A 22,260-nucleotide genomic window follows, 5' to 3' on the forward strand; every position below is an offset into this window, starting at 1 on the left:
GGTCATTTTGCAGGGCTCTGGAAGTGCTCCTCATGCTCCTCCTTGCACAGGAGGAGGTAGCGGTCCTGCTGCTGGGTTGTTGCCCTCCTACGGCCTCCTCCACGTCTCCTGAAACAACGCCAGCATTCAAAAGTGACCAAAATATCAGCCAGGAAGCATAGGAACTGAGAAGTGGTCAGTGGTTATCACCTGCAGAACCACTCCTTTATTGGGGGTGTCTTGCTAATTGCCTATAATTTCCACCTGTTTCCACCTATTCCATTTGCACAACAGCATGTGAAATTTATTGTCAATCAGTGTTGCTTCCTAAGTGGACAGTTTGATTTCACAGAAGTGTGATTGACTTGGAGTTACATTGTGTTTTAGTGTTCCCTTAATTTTTTTGAGCAGTGTATATTTTAGATTCGACAAAGTAGCCACTCTTTGCCCCTATGACAGCTTTGCACACTCTTGGTATTCCCTCAACCAGCTTCATGAGGAATACTTTTCCAACAGTCTTGAAGGAGTTCCCAAATATGCTGAGCACTTTTTGGCTGCTTTTTCTTCACTCTGTGTCCAATTTTTTATCCCAAACCATCTCAATTGAGATGTGGTCATGTAAATTTTGGAAGCCAGGTCATCTGAAGCAGCACTCCATCACTCTACTTCTTGGTCAAATAGCCCTTACACAGCCTGGAGGTGTGTTTTGGGTCATTGTCCTGTTGAAAAACAAATAATAGTCCCGCTAAGCTCAAACCAGATGGGATGGCGTATCACTGCAGAATGCTGCAGTAGCCATGCTGGTTAACCAGAAGGGGACTAGGGTTCCAATTTTGGAACACCCCCCCCCCCTTTGCTGTTCTTCCATCAGAAGACCTGGAAGGAATTATACTTACCAAAAACAGCGTTTAGTTTTGCAGTCTGTGTCTTTCGGTTCTCAAACACGACACATTTCGGTTGAAATGTAGCCAAAAGTCAAGTGGATGCACACCAAAACGTCAAACTTACATATTATATGTCGATTAAACTTGTCAAACTAACTTCATAATCAAGCTTTAACATGTTATAAAGGTGTACAGCAATCGTGAGGACGAACAGAAACACATGCATTGTATAATCGATCTTGGAAAAAAGACAGGACCGGAGCAGAGCGCACATAAAAGTGACCTGTTTTTTTGCATGACCGAAAGGTTTCGGCCCGCCAAAACTCTCGTGAGCGAGCGATTCTGACAATGAGAAGCCCCATTGAAAGCTGAGATCGCGCTGAAGACAGAGAGACTGTTCCCAGACCTGTAAGTGCTTGGAAAGGGTGGGAGCGATGACGTCAAAGTTGGGCCAACTTTTCTGATGACAAGAGAGAGTTTGGGAGAATGACTGCCCTGAGAGTTCTGCTTTACATACAGACATAATTTAAATGGTTTTAAAAGCTTTAGAGTGTTTTCTATTCAATAATATTTTTTATTTGCATATATTAGCAACTTTTGACAAAAAGAAATTATGTTTACTATGGGCACGCAATTACTCCAGCGGGGGCAGTAGACAGCCCTATCCCCAACAGGTTTTAAGTGTGCTTTGACTTCTAAGTAAATCGCTGACAGTGTCACCAGCAAAACCACCCCATACCATCACCCCTCCTACTCTATGCTTCATGGTGGGAAATACACTCATGAGGATCATCCTACTCTGTGTCCCGCAAAGACACTGTGGTTGAAACCAAAAATCTCAAATTTGGACTCAACAGACCATGGGACAGATTTCCACCAGTCTAATGTCCATTGCTCGTTTTTCTTGTCCCAAGCAAGTCTCCTTATTATTGGTGTCCTTTAGTAGTGGTTTCTTTGCAGCAGTCTGAACACGAAGGCCTGATTTCACGCAGTCTCCTCTGAACAGTTGATGTTGAGATGTGTCTGTTACTTTAACACTGTGAAGCATTTATTTGGGCAGCAATCTGAGGTGCAGTTAACTCTAATGAATTTATCCTCTGCAGCAGAGGTAACTCTGGGTCTTCTTTTTCTGTGGCGGTCCTCATGAGAGACAGTTTCATCATAGCACTTGATGGTTTTTGCGACTGCACTCATTTGAGCTGTTCTTGACATATTATGGGCATGGTATTTTTCCAAATAGGGCTATCTTCTGTATACCACCCCTACCTTGTAACAACACAACTGATTGTGATGTAAAAAAAAATACATCCAGGTAGACGGGGAAGCGGCCAGCTCCACCAACTCACCCGTTTCTTCAAAGGACAGCTTTTGCAATTTAGCCTCTTTAGCCTGATTTACTTACCTTCATCTCAGCCAGCCTCTCCACAACCGTCTAGCCACGACTCCTTGACATTGCTAACGTGAGTATTTGTTATTATAATCTAAAATGAGAATTATAGCCGGTGTATAACAATATTGTTATTACCTTTTCTGAACACAATGTTACTTAAATGGAATCGAGTTGTCTTCAATCTGGTCTCAAATTTCCAGATTTGGGTTGTCACTAGTTACCACAGCCACAATATGGGCTACACTGGCTAATACAGCCACAAAGTCTCAGGGTGGATGTTGAAGCGCCAAATCTAGAAAAAATATTGCCAGAGGGGGTGTCCATAAACACTTGTACAGACATAGTTACACAGTGAAACTTTAATGTTTATTGTTAGATGGCAATTTAAATATTGATATCTTGATAGTTGTATATAATTCACTAATATATTAAAAGTTATGCCACTTCGTAGGTCAGTGAATACGTATGAATATATATTGCCAGATGAGGCTATGTGTATGGAAATGGTAGCTCATGAGTTTTGACAGATTTACATAGAAATTAAGGGAAACCATTGTCACATCTGACCCACTGTCAGAAATGGTTGTTGTTGTACTGATATCCTCATCCTTACACGTCTTTCCTTTTTGCTATATGTGATATCACACTACACACACAAGCACAATATACAGTCGTGGCCAAAAGTTTTGAGAATGACACAAATATTAATTTTCACAAAGTCTGCTGCCTCAGTTTGTATGATGGCAAAAAGAGTGATTTAGATGAATTGCATGATGAATTGCAATGAATTGGAAAGTCCCTCTTTGCCATGCAAAATGAACTGAATCACGAAAAAAAAACATTTCCACTGCAATTCAGCCCTGCCACAAAAGGACCAGCTGACATGTCAGTGATTCTCTCTTTAACACAGGTATGAGTGTTGACGAGGACAAGGTTGGAGATAACTCTGTCATGCTGATTGAGTTCAAATAACAGACTGGAAGCTTCAAAAGGAGGGTGGTGCTTGGAATCATTGTTCTTCCTCTGTCAACAATGGTTACCTGCAAGGAAACACGTGCCGTCATCATTGCTTTGTACAAAAAGGGCTTCACAGGCAAGGATATTGCTGCCAGTAAGATTGCACCTAAATCAGTCAATTATCGGATTATCAAGAACTTCAAGGAAAGCGGTTCAATTGTTGTGAAGAAGGCTTAAGGGCGCCAAAGGAAGTCCAGCAAGCGCCAGGACCATCTCCTAAAGTTGATTCAGCTGCGGGATCGGGGCACCACCAGTACATAACTTGCTAAGGAATGGCAGCAGCATGCACAGTGAGGCAAAGACTTTTGGAGGATGACATGGTGTCAAGAAGGGCAGCAAAGAAGCCACTTCTCTCCAGGAAAAACATCAGGGACAGACTGATATTCTGCACAAGGTACAGGGATTGGAATGCTGAGGACTGGGGCAGAGCCATTTTTTCTGATGAATCCCCTTTCCGGTTGTTTGGGGCATCCGGGGAAAAAAGCTTGTCGGGAGAAGAAAAGGTGAGCGCTACCATCAGTCCTGTGTCATGCCAACAGTAAAGCATCCTGAGACCATTCATGTGTGGGGTTGCTTCTCAGCCAAGGGAGTGGCCTCAATTCAATGGCTCAGACACAAGAGGCATGTGGCAGGGCCTACAGTCAATCACGGACTACAAGAAGAAACCCAGCCCAGTCACGGACCAGGATGTCTTGCTCCCAGGCAGACTAAATAACTTTTTTTGCCCGCTTTGAGGACAATACAGTGCCACTGACACGGCCTGCAACGAAAACATGCGGTCTCTCCTTCACTGCAGCCGAGGTGAGTAAGACATTTAAACGTGTTAACCCTCGCAAGGCTGCAGGCCCAGACGGCATCCCCAGCCGCGCCCTCAGAGCATGCGCAGACCAGCTGGCCGGTGTGTTTACGGACATATTCAATCAATCCCTATACCAGTCTGCTGTTCCCACATGCTTCAAGAGGGCCACCATTGTTCCTGTTCCCAAGAAAGCTACGGTAACTGAGCTAAACGACTACCGCCCCGTAGCACTCACTTCCGTCATCATGAAGTGCTTTGAGAGACTAGTCAAGGATCATATCACCTCCACCCTACTTGACACCCTAGACCCACTCCAATTTGCTTACCGCGCAAATAGGTCCACAGACGATGCAATCTCAACCACACTGCACACTGCCCTAACCCACCTGGACAAGAGGAATACAAGGGTGCGTTCTGAGCCCTCTCCTGTACTCCCTGTTCACCCACAACTGCGTGGCCACGCACGCCTCCAACTCAATCATCAAGTTTGCGGACGACACAACAGTGGTAGGCTTGATTACCAACAACGACGAGACGGCCTACAGGGAGGAGGTGAGGGCCCTCGGAGTGTGGTGTCAGGAAAATAACCTCACACTCAACGTCAACAAAACTAAGGAGATGATTGTGGACTTCAGGAAACAGCAGAGGGAACACCCCCCTATCCACATCGATGGAACGGTAGTGGAGAGGGTAGCAAGTTTTAAGTTCCTCGGCATACACATCACAGACAAACTGAATTGGTCCAGTCACACTGACAGCGTCGTGAAGAAGGTGCAGCAGCGCCTCTTCAACCTCAGGAGGCTGAATAAATTTGGCTTGTCACCAAAAGCACTCACAAACTTCTACAGATGCACAATCGAGAGCATCCTGGCGGGCTGTATCACCGCCTGGTACGGCAACTGCTCTGCCCTCAACCGTAAGGCTCTCCAGAGGGTAGTGAGGTCTGCACAACACATCACCGGGGGCATACCTGCCCTCCAGGACACCTACACCACCCGATGTTACAGGAAGGCCATAAAGATCATCAAGGACATCAACCACCCGAACCACTGCCTGTTCACCCCGCTATCATCCAGAAGGCAAGGTCAGTACAGGTGCATCAAAGCTGGGACCGAGAGACTGAAAAACAGCTTCTATCTCAAGGCCATCAGACTGTTAAACAGCCACCACTAACACTGAGTGGCTGCTGCCAACACACTGTCATTGACACTGACACAACTCCAGCCACTTTAATAATGGGAATTGATGGGAAATGATGTAAATATATCACTAGCCACTTTAAACAATGCTACCTTATATAATGTTACTTACCCTACATTATTCATCTCATATGCATACGTATATACTGTACTCTACATCATCGACTGCATCCTTATGTAATACATGTATCACTAGCCACTTTAACTATGCCACTTAGTTTACTTTGTCTACATACTCATCTCATATGTATATACTGTACTCGATACCATCTACTGTATGCTGCTCTGTACCATCACTCATTCATATATCCTTATGTACATATTCGTTATCCCCTTACACTGTGTATAAGACAGTTGTTTTGGAATTGTTAGTTAGATTACTTGTTGGTTATCACTGCATTGTCGGAACTAAAGCACAAGCATTTCGCTACACTCGCATTAACATCTGCTAACCATGTGTATGTGACAAATACAATTTTTGATTTGATTTGATTCGCAATTATGCCAAAGAACACAGCCATGACTAAAGAATGGTACCAACACATCCTCCAAGACGAACTTCTCTCAACCATCCAGGAACAGTTTGGTGACGAATGATGGCTTTTCCAGCATGATGGAGCACCTTGCCATAAGGCAAAAGTGATAACTAAGTTGTTCGGGAACAAAACATAGATATTTTGGGTCCATGGCCAGGAAACTCCCCAGACCTTAATCCCATTGAGAACTTGTGGTCAATCCTCAAGAGGCGGGTGGACAAACAAAAACCCACAAATTCTGACAAACTCCAAGCATTGATTATGCAAGAATGGGCTGCCATCAGTCAGGATGTGGCCCAGAAGTTAATTGATAGCATGCCAGGGCGGATTGCAGAGGTCTTCAAATTGAAGGAGCAACACTGCAAATATTGACTCTTTGCATCAGCTTCATGTAATTGTCAATTTTCAATAGAATAATTATACTTCAGTATTCCAAAGCAACATCTGACAAAAATATCTAAAGACACTGAAGCAGCAAACTTTGTGGACATTAATATTTGTGTTATTCCCAAAACATTTGGCCTCGACTGTATACAAAAGTATGTGGACACACCTTAAAATTAGTGGATTCAGATATTTCAGCCACACCTGTTGCTAGCAGGTGTATAAAATCAAGCAATCCGCCATGCAATCTCCTGGACAAACATTGGCAGTAGAATGGCCTTACTGAAGAGCTTAGTGACTTTCAACGTGGCACCCTCATCGGATGCCACCTTCGCAACAAGTCAGTTCATAAAAATGTTCCCCTGCTAGAGCTGCCGCGTCAACTGTAAGTTGAATCAAACCAAATTAAATCAAATGTTATTTGTCACATGCGCCGAATACAACAAGTTTCGACTTTACCGTGAAATGCTTCTTTACAAGCCCTTATCCAACAGTGCAGTTCAAGAAGAAGACAATATTTACCAAGTAGACTAAAATAAAAAGTAACACAATAAGAATTTAATAACAAGGCTATATACAGGAGCAAACGGTACCGAGTCAGTGTGAGGGGTACAGGATACTTAAGGTAATCTGTACATGTACAGTTGAAGTCGGAAGTTTACATACACTTAGGTTGGAGTCGTTGAAAACACTCCACAAATGTCTTGTTAACAAACTATAGTTTTGGCATGTCGGTTAGGACATCTACTTTGTGCATGACGCAAGTCATTTTTCCAACAATTGTTTATAGACAGATTATTTTATTTATAATTCACTGTATCACAATTCCAGTTGGTCAGAAGTTTACATACAATAAGTTGACTATGCCTTTTAAACAGCTTGGAAAATTCCACAAAATGATGTCACGGCTTTAGAAGCTTCTGATAAGGCTAATTGACGTCATTTGAGTCAATTGGAGGTGTACCTGTGTATGTATTTCAAGGCCTACCTTCAAACTCAGTGCCTCTTTGCTTGACTTCATGGGAAAATCAAAACCTCCACAAGTTTGGTTCATCCTTGGGAGCAATTTCCAAATGCCTGAAGGTGCCATGTTTATCTGTACAAACAATAGTTTGCAAGTATTAACACCATGGGACCACGCAGCCGTCATACCGCTCAGGAAGGAGACGCTTTCTGTCTCTTAGAGATGAACGTACTTTGGCGCAAATCAATACCCAACAACAGCAAAGGACACTGTGAAGATGCTTGAGGAAACGGGTACAAAAGTATCTATATCCACATTAAAATGAGTCCTATATCGACACAACATGAAAGGCCGCTCAGCAAGGAAGAAGCCACTGCTCCAAAACCGCCACATAAAAAAAACCCGGCTATGGTTTGCAACTGTACATGGGGACGAAGATCGTACTATTTGGAGAAATGTCCTCTAGTCTGATGAAACAAGAATAGAACTGTTTGGCCATAATGACCATCGTTATGTTTGAATGAAAAATGGGGAGGCTTCCAAGACAAAGAAAAGCATTCCAACTGTGAAGCACAGGGGTGGCAGCATCATGTTGTGGGGGTGCTTTGCTGCCGGAAGGACTGGTGACTAAGATTGAATCGTACTACACTGGTTCTGACGCTGATTGGATGTGGCAAGGCTTCCAAATTATTACAGACTACAAAGGGAAGCACAGCTGCATGCTGCCCAGTGACACGAGCCTACAAGACGAGCTTAATTACTTGTGCTCTCTTCTAGGCAAGTAACACTGAAGCATGCATGAGCGCATCATCTGATCCGCATTACGGTGTGACCACGCTCTCTAGCTTATGTGAGTAAGACCTTGAAACAGATCAACATTCACAAGGCTGCAGGGCCAGACAGATTGCCAGGATGTGCACCCTGAGCATGCACTGCCCAGCTTTCAAGTGTCTTCACTGATATTTTCAACCTCTCCCTGTCTGAGTCTGTAATACCAACATGTTTCAAGCAGACCACCATAGTCCTTGTGCCCAAGAACACTAAGGTAACCTGCCTAAATGACTACCAACCCATAGCACTCACATCTGTAACATGAAGTGCTTTGAAAGGCTGGTCATGGATCACATCAACACCATTATCCCAGAAACCCTAGACCCACATCTGCCCCCTGGTGGTAAGGGTAGGTAACAACACATCCACCACGCTGATCCTCAACACGGGGGCCCCTCAGGGTTGTGTGCTCAGTCCCCTCCTGTACTCCCTGTTCACTCATGAATGCATGGCCAGGCACGACTCGAAGACCATTAAGTTTGCCGATGACAGAACATTGGTAGGCCTGATCACCAACAACGACGAGACAGCTTATAGGGAGGAGGTCAGAGACCAGTGCCAGGTCAACAACCTCTCCCTCAACGTAATCCAGACAAAGGAGATGATTGTGGACTACAGGAAAAGGAGGACCGAGCAGGCCCCCATTCTCATCGACAGGGCTGTAGTGGAGCAGGTTGAGAGCTTCAAGTTCCTTGGTGTCCACATCACCAACAAACTAACATTTTCCAAGAGCACCAAGACAGTTGTGAAGAGGGATAAACAAAACCTATTCCCCCTCGGGAGAGTGAAAAGATTTGGCATTTGGTTAGATTCTCAAACAGTTCCACCGGCAACAGCTCCACCGGCAAGAGCATCCTAACTGGTTGCATCACTACCTGGTATGGAAACTGCTCGGACTCCGACCGAAAGGCACTACAGAGGGTAGTGCGTATTTTTTGTATTTTGTATTTTTATTTATTTTTTACATTTATTTAACCAGGCAAGTCAGTTAAGAACATATTCTTATTTTCAATGGGTTAACAGTGGGTTAACTGCCTGTTCAGGGGCAGAACGACAGATTTGTACCTTGTCAGCTCGGGGGTTTGAACTCGCAACCTTCCGGTTACTAGTCCAACGCTCTAACCACTAGGCTACGCTGCCGCCCCCAGTTATGTACTGGGCCGATCTTCCTGCCATCCAGGACCTTTATACCAGGTAGTGTCAGAGGCAGAGTTGCGAAGAAAAAAACACATCTGACTGGTCAATAAAAGATTTAAGATGGGCAAAAGAACACAGACTGGACAGAGGCCAGCATCCCGGAGTAACCTCTTCACTGTTGACGTTGAGACTGGTGTTTTGCGGGTACTATTTAATGAAGCAGCCAGTTGAGGACTTGTGAGGCATCGTTTCTCAAACTGTACACTCTAATGTATTTGTCCTCTTGCTTGGTTGTGTACCGCAGCCTCCCATTCCTCTTTCTATTCTGGTTAGTGCCAGTTTGTGCTGTTCGATGAAGGGAGTAGTACACAGCGTTGTACGAGATCTTCAATTTATTGGCAATTTCTCGCATGGAGTAGACTTCATTTCTCAGAACAAGAATAGACTGACGAGTTTCAGAAGAATGTCCTTTGTTTCTGCCGATTTTGAACCTGTAATCGAACCCACAAATGCTGATACTCCAGATACTTAACTAGTCTAAACAAGGCCAGTTTTAATTGCTTCTTTATCAGCACAACATTTTTCAGCTATGCTAACATAATTACAAGAGTGTTTTCTAATGATCAATTGGCCTTTTATAATGATACACTTGGATTAGCTAACACATTGTTCCGTTGGAACACAGGAGTGATGATTGCTGATAATGGTCCTCTCTACGTCTATCTAGATATTCCATTACAATTCAGTCGTTTCCAGCTAGAGTAGTCATTTCCAACCTAAAAAATGTCTACACTGTATTTCTGATCAATTTGATGTTATTTTAATGGACAAAAATGTCCTTTTCTTTTAAAAACAAGGACATTTCTAAGTGACCCCAAACTTTTGAACGGCAGTGTTCATACACATCTTTTTTATATATTTATTTTATTACTTTCCAACCCTACCACCCCTCCCACAATTGGAGCAAACTAGTAAACAGCAACGCTTATGCCTGTATATCCAGCTTATACATACTTTATACTTCTTTTTTTACAATAGTTTTATGATGTTTGTTTTTAACTCTTGTCCTTCCTCTAGTTGTGCTATCTGCAGGGTTAGCTCCAGGTAAATGTTGCAATTCTTCAGCCATTCCTGGATCTGTGACCAAAAACAAGCTACATATGGACAGTACCAAAATAAAGTATCTAATGATTCTGCCTCTCCGCAGCTAAATCTGCAGAGCTGGGAAGGTTGTATCCCCCATGTAAATAACATTATATTGGTTGCAAGAATTCTGTTTAGTATGTTTTGAATCCAGCATGTTTTTGCATATCAGTTCATAAACCATGTGCCATGGAATTGGTACGTCAAAATATATGGCACGGCTGCCAATATTTTGGTCCTGAAATGAAACTTAAATGAAACTGGTATACTTTTTTTATTTCTCACAATTTTTTTTTTTACCAATTATGGACTTTAATGCAGAGCCGACAGACAAATTCCTTACTTTTCCCCCTTCTACTTTCCTCTTCCATATTTGTGGTTATGCTGCAATTAGTTGGTTGTAATTATGGTTAGCTGCACTTTTGACAACTCCACCAGTCGTATTATGATATCGTTTACAAAGATTATACATATTTTATCAGTTAGTATTTAGTATATTTGAGTTTAACCACAATATTTGTTTTATTATTTGTTCTTTCTTTCTTTTTTGGTGGATTAAATTGAAATTGCAAACAACCTTCTGTGGCTTGTTTTAATAATATATAATAATAATAATATAATAATAATATAATAATAATATAATAATAATAATAATATAATAATTAAAAATTATGATACTTGGGAGATGATTTCCTTTTCAAATAACTGAAAGTGAGAGGTTGTAATCTGAATAAAGGGAAAAAAGGCCTTTCTTGAACATAAGGTTGAGACGTTCTTACTAATTTGCTAGAGAATCAGTTTGGATTTAAATATAACTTTTGCATGACTGAAGCATTTAGTGAGAGGTCTAATGCTTTAATTTTTAATCATTTCTGCCCTCCAAATTCATATTAATTATAAAAATAGGCCCATTTAATTTTGTCTTGCTTGCCATTCCAAATAAAATTGAATATTTTTTCTCATATAATAAAAAACCTTTCGCTAAGTGTAGTCCAGACCATAAGCAAATAGGTAAACTAGGATATTACTAAAGCCTTAATCATGGTGATTTTTCCACAATTACAAAGGTTTTTACCTTTCCATGGCAGCAAGATCTTATCTATTTTTGCTACCTTTCTACTAAAATGTATTGGAGTGAGATCATTTATTTTTTTATTCTACATCACCATCAGACCCTTTTATTGGTGAACTACACAGTAAAGTAAAAGTAGGATTTTTTTTATGATCCAATATGTAATATAGTCAATTTATAATAATTTGGTTGTAATCCAGAGGTTAGAAAAATGGTCTAGATCCTCTGAGGCTGTGGAGGGATCCAAGTTGTGGATTTAAAAGAACATGAATCATCAGCGTACAATGAAACCTTTGTTTTTAAGCCCTGTATTTCTAACCCCTTGATATTATTGTTGGATCTGATTTTAATAGCTAACATTTTTGATGGCCATAGTAAATACAGTTGAAGTCAGACGTTTACATACACCTTACCCAACTACATTTAAACTCAGTTTTTCACAATTCCTAACATTTAATCCGAGGAAAATGTCCTGTCTTAGGTCAGTGAGGATCACCACTTTGTTTTTATGAATGTGAGATGTCAGAATAACAGTAGAGAATGATTTATTTCAAATTTTCTTTCTTTTATCACATTCCCAGTGGGTCTGAAGTTTACATACACTCAATTAGTATTTGGTAGCATTGCCTTTAAATTGGTTAACTTGGGTCAAATGTTTCAGGTAGCATTCCACAAGCTTCCGACAATAAGTTCCTCCTGACAGTGCTGGTGTAACTAGGTCAGGTTTGTAGGCCTCCTAGCTCGCACACACCTTTTCAGTTCTGCCCACAAATATTCTAAAGGATTGAGCTCAGGGCTTTGTGAGGGCCACTCCAATACCTTGACTTTGGTAAAATGGCTTAAGGACAACAAACTTGGGAAGTATGCTTGGGGTCATTGTCTATTTTGAAGATCCATTTGAGACCAAGCTTTAACTTCCTGACTGATATCTTGAGATGTTGCATCAATATTTCCACGTCATTTTCTTTCCTCATAATGCCATCTATTTTGTGAAGTGCAACAGTCCCTCCTACAACAAAGCACCCCCACAACATGATGCTGCCACCCCCGTGTTTTTATGGTTGGGTTGGTGTCCTTCGGCTTGCAAGCCTCCCCCTTTTCCTCCAAACATAACGATGGTCATTATGGCCAAACAGTTCTATTTTTGTTTCATCAAACCAGAGGACATTTCTCCAAAAAGTACCATCTTTGTGCAGTGGCAAACCGTCATCTGGCTTTTTTATGGCTGTTTTGGAGCAGTGGCTTCTCCTTGCTGAGTGGCCTTTAAGGTTATGTCGATATAGAACTTGTTTTACTGTGGATATAGATACTTTTGTACCTGTTTTATCCAGCATCTTCACAAGGTCCTTTGCTGCTGTTCTGGGATTGATTTGCATCTCTAGGAGACAGAACACGTCTCCTTTCTGAGCGGTATGATGGCTGCGTGGTCCCATGGTGTTTATACTTGCGTACTATTGTTTGTACAGATGAACGTGGTACCTTCAGGCTTTTTGAAATTTCTCCCAAGGATGAACCAGACATGGAGGTCTATAAAAACAATGTCTGAGGTCTTTCTGAGGCTGATTTCTTTAGATTTTCTCATGATGTCAATCAAAGAGGCACAGACTTTGAAGGTAGGCCTTGAAATACATCAACAGGTACACCTCCAATTGACTAAAATGATGTCAATTAGCCTATCAAAAGCTTCTAAAGCCATGACATCATTTTCTGGAATATTCCAAGCTGTTTAAAGGCCCAGTCAACTTAGTGTATGCAAACTTCTGACCCACTGGAATTGTGATACAGTGAATTATAACTGAAATAATCTGTCTACAAACAATTGTTGGAGAAATTACTTGTGTGATGCACAAAGTAGATGTCCTAACCGACTTACCAAAACTATAGTTTTGTAACAAGAAATTTGAGGACTGGTTGAAAAACGGGTTTTAATGACTCCAACCTAAGTGTATGTAAACTTCCGACTTCAACTGTAGATATGCCGATAGTGGACAGTTTTACACTTTCTGAGATAGCCTTTATTTGTTATTTTACACCTAGTGTTACTATAAAAATTTTCAACCCATTTTATAAGAGATTCTTCGAAATTTAAATGTTCCAGGCATTTATATACACTGCTCAAAAAAATAAAGGGAACACTAAAACAACACGTCCTAGATCTGAATGAATGATCTTATTACCGTAATTTCCGGACTATAAGGCGCTACTTTTTTCCCACGCTTTGAACCTTGCGGTTTATACAATGACACGGCTAATTTATGGATTTTTCCCGCTTTCACAAGATTCATGCCGCCAAAAAACTGTAATGTGACGTAAATCGAGGGTGCTCAAACTTCCCATCATTCTGATTACGGTAGTCATTTTGTCACCCTCATCATGGCAAAGACCGGAGAAATGCATATGATGCAGCTTTCAAGTTGAAGGTGATCGATCTGGCTGTTGGAAATGGAAATAGAGCTACTGACAGCGTGGAGCATTGTCAAAAAATCCACTATCATCAACGGGTTTCGAAAGGCTGGACTGCTGCGTGTTGAAGAGGGCAGCGATCCAACATCGGATGAATTAATTCTGAGGCTGTTCAACTCCGACACCGAAGGAGATGACGTCAGTGGTTTCAGTGCACAGGAGGAAGAAGATAGTGACCAATGACTTTCTTGGTAATTTTTACATTTTTTGTTACAAGCCGTGTTTCGTTAAAGCCTATTTATTTTTGTTACAAGCCGTGTTTCGTTAAAGCCTATTTATTTTTGTTACAAGCCGTGTTTCGTTTAAAGGCTGTGTAAAGTTCATTTGTTTCAATGCACTGGTAGGCTCCTGCAGCTTATAGATATGTGCGGCTTATTTATGTCCAAAATACATCTTTTTTTTAATTCAGTGGCTGCGGTTTATATTCAGGTGCGCTTAATAGTCCAGAAATTACAGTAAATACTTTTTTCTTTACATAGTTGAATGTGCTGACAACAAAATCACACAAAAATTATCAATGGAAATCAAATGTATCAACCCATGGAGGTCTGGATTTGGAGTCACACTCAAAATTAAAGTGGAAAACCACACTACAGGCTGATCCAACTTTGATGTAATGTCCTTAAAACAAGTCAAAATGAGGCTCAGTAGTGTGTGTGGCCTCCACGTGCCTGTATGACCTCCCTACAACGCCTGGGCATGCTCCTGATGAGGTAGCGGATGGTCTCCTGAGGGATCTCTTCCCAGACCTGGACTAAAGCATCCGCCAACTCCTGGACAGTCTGTGGTGCAACGTGGCATTGGTGGATGGAGCGAGACATGATGTCCCAGATGTGCTCAATTAGATTCAGGTATGGGGAACGGGCGGGCCAGTCCATAGCATCAAGGCCTTCCTCTTGCAGGAACTGCTAACACACTCCAGCCACATGAGGTCTAGCATTGTCTTGCATTAGGAGGAACCCAGGGCCAACCGCACCAGCATATGGTCTCACAAGGGGTCTGAGGATCTCATCTCGGTACCTAATGGCAGTCAGGCTACCACTGGCGAGCACATGGAGGGTTGTGCGGCCCTCCAACTAAATGCCACCCCACACCATGTCTGACCCACCGCCAAACCGGTCATGCTGGAGGATGTTGCAGGCAGCAGAACATTCTCCACGGCGTCTCCAGACACTGTCACGTCTGTCACATGTGCTCAGTGTGAACCTGCTTTCATCTGTGAAGAGCACAGGGCGCCAGTGGCGAATTTGCCAATCTTGGTGTTCTCTGGCAAATGCCAAACATCCTGCACGGTGTTGGGCTGTAAGCACAACCCCCACCTGTGGACGTCGGGCCCTCATACCACCCTCATGGAGTCTGTTTCTGAGCGTTTGAGCAGACACATGCACATTTGTGGCCTGCTGGAGGTCATTTTGCAGGGCTCTGGCAGTGCTCCTCCTGCTCCTCCTTGCACAAAGGCGGAGGTAGCGGTCCTGCTGCTGGGTTGTTGCCTTCCTACAGCCTCCTCCACGTCTCCTGATGTACTGGCCTGTCTCCTGGTAGCGCCTCCATGCTCTGAACACTACGCTGACAGACACAGCAAACCTTCTTGCCACAGCTCACATTGATGTGTCATCCTGAATCCGTCTCATGCTACCGCTAGAGTGAAAGCACCGCCAGCATTCAAAAGTGACCAAAACATCAGCCAGGAAGCATAGGAACTGAGAAGTGGTCTGTAGTCACCACCTTCAGAACCACTCCTTTATTGGTGGTGTCTTGCTAATTGCCTATAATTTCCACCTGTTGTCTATTCCATTTGCACAACAGCATGTGACATTTATTGTCAATCAGTGTTGCTTCCTAAGTGGACAGTTTGATTTCACAGAAGTGTGATTGACTTGGAGTTACATTGTGTTTAAGTGTTCCCTTTATTTTTTTGAGCAAAGTATTCACTCCAGTTGTATTTTATCAAAAGCCTTTTCTAAGTACGCTATGAATAGCAGGCCTGGTTTCCCAGTTCTTTCTTTTTTTACATCGTTCTGTAGTTTCCAGTACTTGCCTCATATTATCTCCAATGTATCGCCCATGTAAAAAAACGGTCTGATTTTAGACTGAATTATGTCTGACAATTCCTTTTATGTGCTATACATTTTGCTAGAACTTTTGCATCACAACACTACACACTTTTTTTTACGGACTGGATCTTTATATTTCCCATTTGTATCTTGTTTCAGTAATAATGAATTCAGACCTTCTTGCTGAGTGTCTGCGAATCTACCATGTACATAGGAGTGGTTAAAACATGCTTATAACAGTCTTCTGAGTATATGAACAAAGGACTTAATGGCTTTAAAACTGCATCAAGTAGTCCCTCTGTACTTTCACCCTTCACATGAGTCTTTCTGTATGGCTGTTCATTTGACATTATTGATAGAAAAAAAGCCATACAATTAGCTTCGGTTCGAGGAGATGGAGGACACTGAAACGAAAACATATTTCTGGATTGCTGAACATTCTTAATAGTGGAAATGATTTCTGATTTTACTTTTGAAATCATCAAACAATGACTCTGCTGTCTCTAAGGCCTCTCTTACCATTTCATCCTGGAACAGTTTCTTGTGCTTGTGCGACTCACCCGATACGATGCAATCGTGGCTGCCTTTGATTTTGAGCTTGGCTTTGTAAATATCGATTTTTGGGGGTAGTTGAGACTTCAACTCTTTTACTTTTCTCTTCTGTAGTTCACTTTTAGCTGGAAAGTCACTTTCATATTTCCCGAGAACAGTTTTGAAATGCCTCTCGACATTTCCCTTAGCAATGTTTGAATGGCAGATCAGACACACACATTTTGAATTTGTTGAGGTGAAGAAATTATCTTCCTCCCACTCACTGTAAAAGTGGTAGATTTTTATTTTTATTGCTGCTTGGTCCAGCACTCATATTAAAAACGTAACCGCAACTTCATTAAAAAAATGTCGTAAAAAAACTACTCGCACTGGAACAATAAATAATATTCTGTTACAGGTCTGTTGTAGGTCTACACTAGCGTGGAAACGGAAACGTACTAACTGCAGATGGTTGCTATGGTAGTGACAGTTTGGAAAACAAATGTAGCTACTATAATTGGTCCAATTTTAGGTAAATTAAGCAGTTTTTTCAAATGTTATTTTGGCTGTGCGATAATATTCAAGAAAGACGCTAACCTGTGAGCAAAGCTTACGGTGCTTCAGAACTGTTGACCTTATTATTTTTAAGAAAAACTAGATGGAAACGCTGTGAATTGCAAAAATATATTTTTATGTCCATACATTTTCAAAACGAGAAAGAAGTTCGCCGTCGAACGCGATCGACGTCCTGGGCACCAATGCTCTAGAAAGTGTGAAAATCTTTCAATGGCATTTTCTGCTACTTGTCTCCGAAGTGGGATAACACATTTCAAAGAAGCATAACTTTCCCATGTTTTAAAAAGAGCTGATTAGGCTACCATTTATTTCAGGTGTGCTTATGGATATATAAAGTGGAACTAATGATGGGATACTCAAGAGGACGTTTGGGAAATTCTGCTCTAGAGTCTACGGCTTGGCTTGGTTCTTTATACAGTTCTCTCTCCCTCCCCAGTGATCGGTGAGCCGGTGAAGTTGGAGTGGTTTAACCCCCAGGGGGAGCGCATCGTGTCATCCCAGCGTGTGGCCCTGCACACCGGGGAGGACAGCTCCAGGCTGACCATCTACAATGCTGTGGTGGAGGACGCGGGCATCTACCGCTGCCAGACCACCGATGCCCAGGGACAGACACAGGAGGCCACCATGGTGCTGGAGATGTACCGTGAGTGTCACTTGCATGCATATGTAACAGAGAAGAACACACACACCACACTCTCTCCATTACCTCTGTATCCATTCCAGCCTCTGTAGGGTCCTTCAGACATACAAAGACATGAGTTGAATACATCGCCGTCTCCCCTGTTAGATCATAAAGATACACCATATTTACATTCCATTGCACCGCCGTACCCACTTGCCCATGAAAGAGTGTAATGAATGTTCGCTGGGTCTGGCGCTGTGTGTGATGGATAGTACTGAATGTGTATAGGCAACGGAGGCAGGCTCTAATCGTATGGGAGAGGGAATCTTCTGTGGCCGTTAATGGGACGTGATACACAGAGGAGTTCTGCCGCTGGTAGCCATCTGGCAGACGCTTGATTTGGATCACCGGTGTGGTGTGTGTGTACTGTGTTTGTATGTACATATGCACACAGGCATGCCCACGCATGCCTCCACACACACACGTGCGCACGCACACCCCCCCCCCTCTGGAGTGCACTTACCTTTCTCACCCGCTCCACAAGTCCCCCTACCTCCTCTGACCTCCTCTCTCACGCACCACCACAGCTTGGCAGCCGTATCCATGACAACGTCAGTCAGCCACCATTCAGCTCTGTGTGTTCAGTAAGTATGAGAAGTAACATGCAGATAGTCACCTGAAGGGCTTTAGCTGGCGTGTAAAGTACCCAGCACCCATCTGAGGCATTACCCAACATGATCTTCTTGTGATAAACACCACATGTTCTAAAAAAAAAAAATGGAAGCCAATTTAAATGTGCTGTACATGACCATTTTGTGAGTCGTGACATTCCGCACACACACGTGCACACGTCTTGACATTATTATATGCGTTCCTACATAACAGCTCACAACCTGACGAAAGCTATCCATATTCAAACTCAAATTATAGCTTTATTATAGCTTACGGATGAAAGACTATAATTATCTGCACTGCTGATTAATTGACAGGTATAGAGTTTCCAGCACCGGCCAACAGAGATCCACTTCAGATAGGAGACAGTGGAGGCAGTCGATGTCCCACCTGAGGGAGCTCCAAGAAAATTGTCTTGTCACCCCACTTTGACAGTTGCCCTTGCAGCTATGTTGGGCAATGACTGAAGAGAAATTCTCACTGTGTTACCAATTTGACAGTGCCAAGCGAGCGGTAGACTGTTACACGAGAGGATTTGTTTTTCTTACTGATTTTCTTGTCGAGCAGGGTAAAGACAAAGGATACGGGAAATGAAAACGAGTACAACAACGTGTTTGAATCCCAGGGAGAGAACTGGGGGGAAGGAGAGAGGGGGGGGTGGGGAGAGGGAATAAGAGAGAGAGGGTAAGTGAGGGAATTAAATGGATGGCGAGAGAGAGAGAAAGCTGGAGAAAGAGAGGGGTGAGTGAATTTGAGAGTGAGGTGGTGAGAGAAGGAGAGGGAGAGAATGAGAGAGAGAGGAGGGTAAGGGAATTAAAGGGACTGACGGAGCACAAGAGAAGGGGTGAGGGAATGAGATGGAGAGAGAGAGAGAGAGACCAAGCGACGGATTGAGAAAATGAAAAACAAAATGTATACACGAACAGCTCTAAAACGTGCCGTGGAATGAAACCGGCAGATGAGGGTTGAATCTCACATTCAGAGTCAGGAGGATGCAAGGCACGTTAAAGAGCGGCGAGGAGAGAAAAGCACGTTTTGGAGAGCCGCCTGACATAAATCACATTGCAAAATGCTAATGTGCGAGGTTGCAGTGATCTAGTGGAAGGGACTGAAATAAATAGGGCCATGCACGTGATTTATGCAGACTTTAATTTTGCCACACGCAGTGGATAACCCGGTGGTGTTACACACTCCACGTGCCACACACACGCACTCAATTTCTCTCTCCATACACCACACACACACATACGCCGTGTGATAAGTCGACGAAACTAGCCAGCACTACGGGTTCTGAGAGGGTGGTGGAGTGTTTTCTAAGAGAAGAGAAACGCAGGTTCCAAGTCAGCTTTCCCCAGGTGAAATCTGTCAACAACCTGCCAGGGCTTGTCAGACAGGTGCCGCAGCTTTAAACCGGCACAAGTTGAATCAATCATTTGATTACAAACAGAGCTTTCGAGGTGGGAGGATTCATTCCATGTCTTGTGGGAATGTTTATGGGACTATTTTGGACCACACACATAATCCGAGTTGTCTCAGTGGTGTTGAACCATAGACAATATGCAAAACAGTTTGTGCTATAGAATGGAGTTTAATCTCTACTCATCTGCAGCGTTTCCCAAACTCAGGCTCTGTTCCAAAGTCCACCCTCGCCTACTACTTAGACTGAGGCAATGTATTGGCCGTGCATTCTAAATGGTATACTTGCGCGAATGTTGTGACGTAACCCTCTCCCGGGAAAGACGTGTCTCTAATGTGACTTCACTTCCTGCTGCCTCATTTCCTATGTGACAGAGAAGCTGACATTCCGCGACGTGAGGTCCCCCCAGGAGTTCCGCCACGGCGAGGCGGCAGAGGTGGTGTGTGATGTCATCGCCTCGCCGGCACCCGCGGTCTCTTGGTTCTACCAAAAGGGCTTCAAGAGCATGGAGATCACAGAGGAGCACTACAGTAAGTCTGCGTATGGTCATTTGATACATGCTGCCTCTGTTGATGTGCTGGTAAACCTTATTTGCTTGTTGGTCAATCAAAGCCTAACTTTGTATAGTGCATACTGCAGCTACCATAATAGCAACATGACTTGACTCTTGAAAAGTGATCTATTGAGCAGTACAGACCACGTAGAAATACCTTTCATGTGAACATGCCATTGGGATACGTTTGATCCACGTTTTATTTATTTTTTATGGGCCCACTCTTTGATGGTATTTTACAGTTCTGCTTTTAACGAAGCAGCTGATAATGACATTATCCTTGATTTCAGAATCCAATTAACGGTTTGCTAGCGCATCACAATATTTAACATGACATGAACTCAGTTTACGTGACAGATTGCTTCACCCACCGTTTGGAGACATATCAGTTGAATAAATGCACTTACTGTGGAACTTATGGGCCCTGTTCAAACAGTGCAGAATGTAGGGAATTAGGGTGCCTTTTGGGAGGTAAACAAACCAATGTTGTGAAAAAATTTATTCCCCAGATTCTGTCAGGGGTTTGATGCTATAAATAGCAAGTTCTAACAAGAAAAGCCACAGCATGTGATTTCATTAAACATATTGTTGGACGATAAAACATGTTAACGAGTCTGCCTAGAAGACGGAGAGGAGAGGATGCAAATCTCAGTCGGTGGTCTGATGCTCGCTGCCATGTTGTTGAGATCTATGGGAATCACATCTTCCTTTCTTCATGGCTACTGAATAGTATTATTTTTATTTTGTTTATTTGTTCTTGATTTATTTTGTATTCTTTTTTCCACTTGTTTTTTTGTGTGGTTATGTTGTTGAGATACAGTATGTGGGGATATGAAGGGGATATTCCATCTGTCTTGAACACTGATACTATAAGTGACAACACAGGAAATTATTCCACCATATTTCTCTACTTGACTTTTTCTTCATTAACTGAGTTCTTTCAGATCATTGCCCCTAAAAGGAAAGGAAACAAAGTGTCGTATACTATTGGAACACATCCTGTAACTAAAGAGGAAAGGAGAAGGAAAGACCGGGGTTTTCGATTGTAACACATCCTATGGCTTAGAAAGGAGAAGCGAGAGTTGTTTTAGTCTATTAGAACTATCAGGTTTCAGGTAAGACCCAAGTGCAGACAGTGTTGAAGTAACAATGTTTATTACAACAACAGGGGCAGGCAAACGACCGTTCAAGGCAGGCAGGGGTCGATCCAGAGTAGTGGGGCAAAGGTACAGGACGGCAGGCAGGGTCCGATTCAGGACAGACAAGGGTCAAAACCAGGAGGGCAAGGATAAAGAGAGACTGGGGAAAAGCAGGAGCTGAGACAAAACGCTGGCTGACTTGAACAAACAAAATGAACTGACACAGACCGACAGAAAACAGGGGAAGATGGGCGACACCTGGAGGGGGTGGAGACCAGCACAAGGACGGGTGAAACAGATCAGGGCGTGACAAGAACGCGGTCGGGGGCTAGAAAGATAGGAGAGGGGAAGTAATGTATCTTAGATTATTGGAACACATCTTGGGGCTGAGAAAGAATGGAGAAGAAATGAAGTCTATCTTCGACTATTGGAAACATTCATGGCTCGTTCATGATGGACAGAAGTTAATTTGCAGGTTCAGACTTGTTTACCAATACTCTGTCACCCAATCATTACTTTTCCTCCTCCTACACGTTCCCCCTCATCCACCCATCACATAGACAGACTTCCTGGGCTGATTAGGAAAAGGATTTGTTTGAAATCTTTGAATGTAGTCAGGTTTGTTAATTGAATTTCAAAGTGCGTCGAAGGGAAGGCCTATCTCCCCTTGCCGTACGGTAATGATTAAAGGTAGAGATAGCAGTGTGTTTTTTTAAATTCCATGCTAATTACGGGACAAGGTTATAAATACCTTTGCGCTTGACAGAGAGAGATAGGGTTCTCACTTATCTGCCAGTGACAACAATACCGGATGGGAATCTTTTTTTGTGAACTGCAGACCTAATTACTGAAGTATTTATCTCACTTTTAACTTTATTTTAAAAAGCTAAAAGTGGAA

General features: G+C 42.8%; 1 protein-coding gene across 1 annotated transcript in view; it reads left to right on the forward strand.

Moving 5' to 3' along the window:
• The first annotated feature begins 17,444 nt into the window (after positions 1–17,444).
• LOC124019549 (neural cell adhesion molecule 2-like) overlaps positions 17,445–22,260 on the forward strand; it is an 88,157-nt gene continuing 83,341 nt past the window's right edge. Inside the window, exons 1-2 of the mRNA XM_046334915.1 lie at positions 17,445–17,602; positions 20,045–20,200. Of these exons, the coding sequence (XP_046190871.1) occupies positions 17,584–17,602; positions 20,045–20,200 (175 nt within the window). The 5' untranslated portion in view covers positions 17,445–17,583. The remainder of the gene's footprint in view (positions 17,603–20,044; positions 20,201–22,260) is intronic.

This window comes from Oncorhynchus gorbuscha, unplaced genomic scaffold (genome assembly GCF_021184085.1).
Source record: "Oncorhynchus gorbuscha isolate QuinsamMale2020 ecotype Even-year unplaced genomic scaffold, OgorEven_v1.0 Un_scaffold_627, whole genome shotgun sequence".
In the NCBI taxonomy this organism is placed as follows: Eukaryota; Metazoa; Chordata; class Actinopteri; order Salmoniformes; family Salmonidae; genus Oncorhynchus; species Oncorhynchus gorbuscha.